The 9,902-nt window shown below is 39.4% G+C and overlaps 1 protein-coding gene across 3 annotated transcripts in view; it reads left to right on the top strand.

Annotated features, from left to right (window-relative positions):
• The first annotated feature begins 829 nt into the window (after positions 1-829).
• Positions 830-9,902, top strand: part of KIF5A (kinesin family member 5A) — a 63,014-nt gene continuing 53,941 nt past the window's right edge. For all 3 annotated transcript variants that reach the window (XM_087956469.1, XM_087956468.1, XM_087956467.1), the window contains exon 1: positions 830-997. In XM_087956469.1, coding sequence (XP_087812595.1) covers positions 869-997 — 129 coding nt within the window. In that variant the 5' untranslated portion in view covers positions 830-868. The remainder of the gene's footprint in view (positions 998-9,902) is intronic.

The following is a 9,902-nucleotide window of genomic DNA, read 5'->3' as shown; positions in this document are numbered from 1 at the left end:
CTTATTACTTATCTATCCTTACTTAAAATGTTCTTCAATTTATAAAATACCTGCTCATTTCTCATTCCCATTTGTTTGGAGCTCTCTTAAAACCAATTTGAAATAACCAGATTAATTGAGGAAAATTAGCACTTTGCTATTTCCAGTCTTCTATAAACAATCATAAGGTGAATTTTTCAGCGATGGCTTTGAATTAATCCCACCCCGTTCAAGTCCCATTCAATTGTGATTTTTTTTTCCTTTTTATGGATATTTCTAAAATAAAAGAGAAGCTTTTAAAATTTTTACCAGCTGCATACAAAGGGGAAAAGTAACTTTTGTAAACTTTGCATGACAAACTCTCGTTTTCAATATTTTCTCTTCTATACATTTACTGTCTGTGTGGGTCCCTGTACTGTTTGGAAAGGATAAAGGGAACAAAGTGACTGCTACCAACTGGAACATCAAGTGAAGAGTCTAGCTGGAAAGTGCAGTACTTTAAAAAAAAAATCAAGTCCACCTTAAGGCAGTGGGGTTGTTCCACCTTAAAAGTATTAACCCTGAGCTAGAGCCCAACCCTTTGCCTGATGCTGATGTTGCCTATTCCTGCAGCAGGAGGAGGGGGATACAGGCACTGCAAGCAGCATCCCAGGGTACCACAGGCACGGAAGACTTACCAGCCCAGCTGAGAGAGCCAACTGCTCTGCTGCTGTGGGGTGACGATCTAGGAAAGGCTTCCCCTTTGTGATCCTTCCTTCGAGAGTGCCTGTGTGCAACCTGCTTTTAAGCCTGTCTCTCATTTTGCTTGGGAATTGCATCTCCCACTGCTCTCCGCTCCTTCTAGCTACAAAAGCCGCACACCAGGACAGAGCTCCATTGCCCAGCCAGCATGACTACCGAACTCAACGAATGCAGCATCAAGGTGCTCTGTAGGTTCCGGCCCTTGAATCAGTCGGAGATCATACGGGGAGATAAATTCATCCCGGTTTTCCAGGGCGATGACACCGTCATCATTGGGGTAAGCAAACACTGGAGGTGAGAGAAAGATGTACATTTGTCTGGAAATGCTTCAGAAATGAAAGGCTTTCACTTCTTGATCCTCTTAGCAAGGCCTGTTCTGGATGGCAGATTGCCCTTGGGTACAAGAGCCAGTTGCTTTTAAAGCCAGCTGAATTCATGCTTAAATTCAGCTCTTTTGTGTGCTAAGGGGCCATCCAGGTGGAATATTTTATATCTTCCTGCCAGCTTAAAAACTATCATCATAAACAAAGGCGTATCTCCCATCTGTCCAAGGGGAAATTGATAATGGTAGAAAGATGCTTTGAGGTTTTTATTTGTGTTTGCATCCTTGAAGCCACTGGGTGTGGCTACTAGCTCTTGGTTTGACTCCTGGGGGGAAAATAATAATAATAATAAAGGAAGCTCTTAGAATTAGATGAAAAACAAAAAATTTCATAGCAAATGCAATGTTGGTTTCTCTTTATCAAATCTCTTTGCAAGTCCTGTATTTTCTTCTCTTTCCAAGCCTTAAAATTATTCTGTCATTTCAACTTTAAATTATGCTGCTCTTTCTCCTCCACATCCCCATCTACAGAGTATTCGCTCAAAGATGAAAAGTTGATATCTAATTTGATTTTCCAACATTAGCAATTGTGATTTTTTTTCTGGCAATCGCCGCTGCATCCTATCCACCTCCCTAATACCCCATGTCCAGTTCCATTCATAAGTATGAGAATACAAATTATGCAGGTGCTTGCTAAATCGTCTGCAGATTGTTTACACATGTCTGACAACGCCCCTGAAGCTTGTCCTTGGGGGGTCTCTGTGTTTGTTTCTTTTTGTTATAATTCTGGTTTTTTTGTCCTTGATTGTTTGGCTATTTCGGGAGCTAAATATAACCTGCAAGGGAAGGAGTCATGATTGATTTTGCTTGGAATAGAAACGTATATGCTGTTACTATGTTGAAGAATGATGTTTAAACCCCCTCCCCCTCTCATAATGGACCAATGCCACAAGCCATTATTTTATCAGCTGATTGCAATTGTGGGACTAAAAAGTGTGTATGTACAAGAAGTAGCTAGTTGTCACTCTGCAGACAGCCAGCAGATGAATAATCTACGTCAATAGTCTTTAAACTATGAGTTAGGGTTCATCCACTGGCCACAAGTGATAGATATTAAATTAAAATTAGTCTGGTTCCACCCAAGGTGACCCAGCTCCTCGTGGTATATGAGAGGATACAAACTCCCAAATAGTCTACTTACTGCACATGAATTTATGCTTCCAAGATCTCTCCCGATTCCCTTGCAACAGAGAAAGTTCTCAATCAGCATGGCCTGAGTGCTTTCCTATTGCGCTGGTAAATTAAGGCCTGTGATCTCCGATTTATTTTCCACTTGGATGTCAAGTTATTTTCTCTTGCCTTGGCTTGGAAAAGGCTGGCATGTAAAAAAAAAAAAAAAAGCCTTTTTGATTTGATCCTGCTGCACTGCAAAGTCATTCCAGTTGGTGGGTTCAGCAGAGATTTTCAGTGGAGCTCCTGAACGCGATGGGCCTGCGTTCACAATTTGTGTCATTTCTTTCTTTATAAAGCCTGAACTAGAGTTGTCTGTTCGTTTGAACTACAATATCAAACTATTCGACATTGCTTAAGCTCTATTCCAGTTTATCACCAGATCAGTTAAGACTGGCTTATTGATGGATTGATTCATTTAGGCAGTTGAAGTTGGGTAGATTTTTTTCCCCCTCTTTCCTGAAAGACAACCCCATTCTTCTTCCTCTGGAAGAAAACCACACTAAGAAAACCACACTAAGAATTTCGCTGCAGAGAGAGCAGGCAGCAGGATGCCTGGGCTCAGCTGCTTGGTCATCCCTCAGAGCAATGACTAGGAGCCTTCCTTCCTAGGTACCACTCCCTTTCTTTGTGTTCAGCTCTAGGCCATTCCTGAATCCATTTCTAGGTTACATCTGTGTTTTGATGCCGCCATCATCTGGATCTTCTGCCCTTTACTGCTCTTTCCAGTTGTGATTACACATGGCATTTTTTTTGAGGGGGGGGGGGGTCTCCTTTGCCTGTGGCAACAGGTAAAGCCACTGACTTTACAATCAACATCTATCTGCTTGCATCCATTCCAGGACACATGGAACGAGCAATAGTGATGATGTATTTATTGCTTGATTTGCTGATTTCTTTTCCATTGATGCCGAACCAATTTCCAGCTGGAAAGAGCTTGTATTAATAATTGATTTTATTACACATCAAGGAAAACAAGTCTGTTTAGCTGTAGCTTTTTTTCTCCTGAAATATTCTTGGAAAATTATTCTCATATCTTTTTATGAATGTTTAGTCCTGGCAAAAATGGTTAAAACGCTGTTGCTTTTGAACATGTTCTAAGGAATCTTCATGACTACATACCTTTTTTTTTATCATTATCTCTTGCTATAAAATAGAAGTAAACCGTATGCAATGCATGACCCTCTTTTCCGAAACCCTAATATTTTCCAGAAATTGTGTTGCTAAATACAAGCAATTGATCACCACAAAATGATGAAAGTATTTCTCTCCATTTTTTCAGTAGATGTAAAACAAATCCCATGTCATGCATTGCTCTGTACCAATACAACCTAGATTTAAAAAAAAATATATCCTAAAGATAACTAACCAACCCCTCCCCTCCTTGACAACATCACTTTACCATTTGACCCATTTCATTAGTTTGATCCCACAGAAAAAGGGAAAAATTAAGGATAGTCTTGCATCATTGAAAAATGTCTAGATACCGTTCTAAAAGACTAGGCAGCAACATGTACATAAGTTTCTCTATCCTGGTTAATATCTAGTCGAGGCAGATTCTAAACCTATCATCTTTACAGTCATAAATAATGGAAGAGCTGGTTGGGGTAATATTCAAAACAACTGGAGATTATTTCCTGATGGAAGGCTGGTCTTGGATTTGGTAGAAACCTCTATTTCTGGGAGGCATGTCACAGCTAAATCAGTCATGCAACAAGCAATATGATTTACCTATGTTTGGAATATTTTAGTCTTTGAAACTATTCAAGTGTGTGGACCTTTCTGGTATAAATACTCCATGTGGGTAAATGGAAACTTAAAAGGGTGCATGGTGCAACTTAGAAAATGGACCTTCTACCCTACCAGCAGAGTCAGCAAAAGGAAGAACTGCCCCAGTACTTATTCCTAATCTACTTCTTACCAAGTCCCATCATTCATTCTTTTCTTCTCTCTCTTGACATGGGTTGGAATTCACTTTCACCTTATTTTAAAAAGGGGAGAAGGAACTTCATGATAGCTGGTAAGAAGGCCTTCTCCCTGCCTTTTGAATTTTAACTACTTTTGTCTCCTAATATAATATTTAGTTTTTATGTTTTTAGATTTTACTTTTTTTAATAAATCATTTTTATTGTTTTTTAATATACAACAAATCATTCCATTTCAACTGTGCGCCGACTTGGGTACATATTTCAATTATTTAAACATTATAAATTATATTCTTCTTATCAAATCTAACAATATATCAATGTTCCCATATATATTCCCATATACATAATAATATCACACATTATAACTTTGCTTAAATTTCTTTAATTGCTCTATAAATACATAAAAATTGTTTAGGTTGTTCTAGTCTCTATCCACTGATAAAACATATTTCATACCATGTAATATTCAGTTTCTTCTTTTTCTTTAATTTCTAGTGTCAATCTATTCATTTCTGCACATTCAAATATTTTTTCAATTATATTTCCCTCTATCGGTATTTTATCATTCTTCCAATTTTGGGCAAATACAATCCTAGCCGCTGTTAAGACATGTATAATTAAGTAAATATTTTTACTATAACCTTCTGGTACCATTCCTAATAGGAATATTACAGGTTTCAAATCTCTACGTTGTTTAATCATTTTTTCCAAATGTGTGTGTGTCCAGTACCTTTTGACCTGTTTTTAGATTTTACTTATACACTGCCCAGAATCTCTCTTTGAGGGAGATGGGCAATTTCTAAGTTTGATATATAAATAAATAGACAGAAGCAGCATATGCATTTGTAGAAAAACTCTCGTATTTTTTATTTATTTAATGTTTAATTTGTGCTTATTTGGTTTAGTCACAGTATTTCAGTACTGTACCACATGGAAATAGAAAATTCTGTTGTAGTTTTTAGAAAGCCCTAAAACGGTAAAATATTGAAAGCAGAATAAAAAAAATAGCAACAGAATACAGCGTAAAACTAGCAACAGGGAGCAAAATACCATAAACAGGACTAAGGAACAAACAAACTTTTAGACTGAAGTTATTTGAAAGATAAAAATACTGCTAGAACAAAAACAAAAGTCAGAAAGTATAGACAATGTGCAAATCGCAAATCCCTCTGGGGAAATCATTCTTGCGAGAAGGATGATACCACTGTAAAACCATATTTATAAAAATCACCCTACTCACTAGTGGTGGGATTCAAAAAATTTTACTACCGGTTCTGTGGGTTTGGCTTGGTGGGCATGGCATGGCTTGGTGAGTGTGGCTTGGTGGGCATGGCAGAGGAAGGATACTGTAAAATCCCCATTCCCTCCCCACCCCACTAACCTGCTTTCCAGCTCCATTCTCCTGTGCAGGGCAACAAAAGAAGACCCAGCCGATCAGCTGGGACTCGGGAGACAGAGATAGGTGGGGGTGGGGCCAGTCAGAGGTGGCATGCCAAACTACTCAAAATTTCCACTACCGGTTCTCTGAACTACTCAAAGTTTCTGCTACCGGCGCCTCGAACACCCCCTTTGCCTCTTAGCGCCCCCTAAGGCACCCCCCGGGGCGGTACCGCCCACTTTGGGAACCACTGGGTTAGAGGGACCGTTTTCAATGTTTTGTGTTGAGATTATCTCCCAGTGTAAGCAGGTGGCTTTGCTCTCTGCTGGTAAGGACTTGCATTCCCAATGAGCTATTTTCTGTAACAGTGCATTGTTCTGTGATGATGCTAAAAGGGTAATCTATTTTCTAAATCATCATCATTATAACCCTCAGAATGATTTACTAACCTGCTAAGTGATTTCTGGCATGGAAACACATGATTAGCAAATATAAAAATCTGCCTTGTAAAAACCAACTGAGATGTAACTTAGATGACTATTTATGCAGAAAGAAAGGATTCACTGTGAGAATGAAAGGGGAGATAACTTTCCCAAATTTCCATGTTTTAATTTGTGTATTGAAATTCATATTTAACACTAATTACTAGATTTTAAATGGAACCCATATAGTATTCCTTCATCATAGTATAAACTGCTACAAGAGATTGCGCCCCTAAAAAAACCCTCTTGTACCAGCGTTTACCAGTGTTGGGCCCTCCGATACTTAAACCAAACATTGTAATATACTTGGTCATTATATTTACTTTGTCCCTTCTGAACCAGCCTGCTAGGTTTCCATGTTGTCCAAGGAGAAAGCCAGGCGACTCACTCCATTTTGTGTGGGATTTTATGTTGCATATAGTTAACAAGTACAGTAAATTGTCCTTAAGCTGCACTATGAAATACTTTTACTAAGGAACAGGATACCTATTATCTTAGATTGCATATTTTGCTCATTGTCAAAATAATCTTCTAAATAGATGAACATTCCTATCTTACCAAAAGAGAACTAAGATTAATTTTTCTAGTGAGAAGGTCCTATATAATATAGCTTTCTTATTTCTCAGTGAAGCTAACCATGAAGCTGTATGTACACTCCTGATACTATTTTTTTTACTATACAAATGTGTATAGAAATATACCTAGAGCTATGAGTTTTGAAACTTGCAAGACAGACCTGTTCATAGACTGTACTATGGAAGAGAGATAGCTTTGTTGTAGAATTAGAATGGAAATGTAACAGAATAAATAATCTGCATAATTTAATATGATAGTCCAAGTTGTATGTTGTTATGTAGTTCATCTGTGGATGCAGAGATGGCTCTGCACTCTGTGTCTGGAAACATAGTCTAACACAGCGGGGGGCACTAGAATCAACTTCCCAAATTTCCTTGATAGCAGCTGTAATATCTCAGGATGATTCAGAGAGCCTCCCTATTTACAATTTCATATGCTTTTGTAAGATCAGTGAAGACCAAGTAAAGAAGTGCTCAGTGCACTTCTCCTAGACTTGCTTTGTGGCAAATATCATGCCTGCTGTACTCCATTCTCACTGAAGGCTACTATGCCTCTGGGAGTTTCCTTTTCAAGACAGTGATAAGTCTGTTCAGGAGAATTCAGGCCAAGATCTTGCCTGTAATGGAGAGCAGCGAGATATCTCTCCAGTTTCCATCATCTGTAATGCTTCCCTTATTTATGTAGGGAACCACAATGAAGGCATCATGGAAGTAATTGGATTAGGTCTGGGTTTTGTATGTAGACGGCCAATGTTGAATGTCTTTCTGGTGGTCTTTGGTTGTTTATGAGGTAAAGGAGCCAATTTGGTTTAATGGATCAGCGTACTGGCCTTGGAATCAGGAGATTGAGTTCTAGTCCCGCTTTTAGGCATGAAAAAAATGGCTGGGTGATTTGGCAATCCCTCTCTCTCTCAGCCCACCTCATTTCACAGGGTTGTTGTAGTGGGGAAAATAGGAGAAGGAAAGAATATATTAGGTATGTTTGCCAGCTTGTGTTATTTATAAACAATAATAAAGGTGGGATATAAATAAAATAATAAAAGTGCAAGTTGAGGACAGACTGGACCAACCTATGATCTGTCCAGCACTTAGGACCTTACATGGCATGAGTGATTGTGACGTGGTTAAGATTATGCTGATAAACTATGACATAATCAAATAGGTGCCAGTGTAAGGTTGTAGCTTTGTATTGAATATGGCCAGTCTGAATATTGTGTTGTTGATTGAGAGGCCATTGCTGTTTAGTTGTCCCACTCCCTGCCACCCAAGGACTCCACTATCCAGAAGGACACATCTGTCCCTTGCCAGAGTTATCTGAATAGTCTGGTCCAGGTCCTCATAGAAGTCTTCCTTGTCTTCATCTGGACCTGTGAGCATTGGTGTGTAAGTGCTGACAATGGTGATATAGCGGGACTTGATAAGAGAAAACCAGAACTTCATAATATGCTCATTTATTCCACTGGGTAGAGTAGAGATGTTTTTCAGCACAGCAGTTCTGATTGCAAAACCTATTCCGTGAGTCCTGTTAGTCAGTCTGTGGTTTCCCATTCCAAAATAATGTATTGTCCATTCTTGCTGCTTCCCATAATCAGAGGTGGTCTTCAGCAGGTTCTGACCAGTTCTGGAGAACCGGTAGTGGAAATTTTGAGTAGTTTGGAGAACTGGGAAATACCACCTCTGACTGGCCCCGCCCCCATCTATTTTCTGCCTCCCTAGTCCCAGCTGATTGGCTGGCTCTTCTTTTGTTGCCCTGTACAGGAGAACAGAGCTGGGAAGCAGGTTAGTGAGGTAGGGAAGAAATGGGATCTTGCAGTAACTTTCCCCTGGAATGGGGTGGGAATGGAGATGTTATGGTATCCTTCCCCTGCCACGCCAACCCAAATCATGCCACGCCCACCAAACCACGCCCACAAAATTGGTAGTAAATATTTTTGAATCCCACCACTGCCTGTACTGTACTTTCATCTGCCGGCCTGGTTTTACCGAGTGCAGTAATTTCAGAGTTATAGAATGTTATATATCTTACCACTATATTAAAAAAAAGATGTTGAGATTCTAGAAAAAAATACAGAGAAAAGCAACAAAGATTGGTGTACGATCTCCTGCTTGGGCGGGGGGGTTCAGAGGTGGTATTCAGCTTGTTCTGACCAGTTCTGGAGAAGCAGTAGCGGAAATTTTGAGGAGTTCGGAAAACCATCAGATACCACCTCTGACTGGAGATTTTACAGTATCCTTCCCCTGCCACGCCCACCAAGCCACGCCCACAGAACCGGTAGAAAAAAATATGAATCCCACCACTGGGCTGGACTAAATGGCCTATAAGGTCCTTTCCAACTCTGATTATCTGTTATCTGTTATGATTAGGGGACTGGAGACTAAAACATGTGAAGAACGCTTGTAGGAGTTGGGTATGTCTAGTTCCATGGAAAAAGGGATAGGGTGACATGATAGCAGTATTCCAATATCTAAGGGGCTGCCACAAAGAAGGGGGTGGGGAAATCAAGCTATTCTCTAAAGCAGGAAAAGAAGCAATGAATGGAAACTAATTAAGAAGAGAAGAAGCAACCTAGAATTAAGGAGAAATTTTCTGAAGGTTAGAACAATTAATAAGTGGAACTGTTAGGGATATACACCCTAGCAGAACGTGCAACGGTAGTCAGTCAGGCAGGCAGATATGTGAGATAAACGTTGTTGTAGTTTACACTCAGTAAAACAGATACACAGTGCTAGTTAAATAGTTTATTCCAGTAAGATTGTTAGCATAGTCAAACAGTCCATATATCATACACTAAGTTCAGTCCGTCCAGGGATTATTCATTAGCAAAGTCCAGTGTCGAAAAAGAGGTCAGTAAACTTACAAATAATCAGTCCAGTAATATATCTCTTTTTGCAGTAGAGATATGAAGAAAATCAAACCTCTTTTCTTCGTTCAGCAAAAGCAGGGAAAACACGCAGTTATCACCATCAATCCATCATTGTCAGCAATCCAGTAAAAGCCAGCAAACAGTGAGCTCTCTTGCTCCCTCTTATGGTGATTTTACATCCGCACCCAAAATACATGGTCTGCATTTAAAGTGATACACACAATTATAGTCTATATATATTATTTTACCCAAACTAAGTTAGGTAACCATGTTATCCCTAACAGGAACAGCTTTCCTTTGGAAGTTGTTGTGTTCCAACACTGAAGGTTTTTAAGAAGAGATTGAACAGCCATTGTCTGAAATGGTCTAGGGGTCTCCTGCTTAAGTAGAGGGTGGACTAGAA

The sequence above is a fragment of the Notechis scutatus genome, chromosome 2, assembly GCF_049901735.1.
Source record: "Notechis scutatus isolate UNSWTSFEM ecotype Mainland chromosome 2, rNotScu1.2, whole genome shotgun sequence".
Lineage (NCBI taxonomy): Eukaryota > Metazoa > Chordata > Lepidosauria > Squamata > Elapidae > Notechis > Notechis scutatus.
Note: the sequence above shows the minus strand (reverse complement) of the source record. Positions and strands in the feature narration are given on the sequence as shown.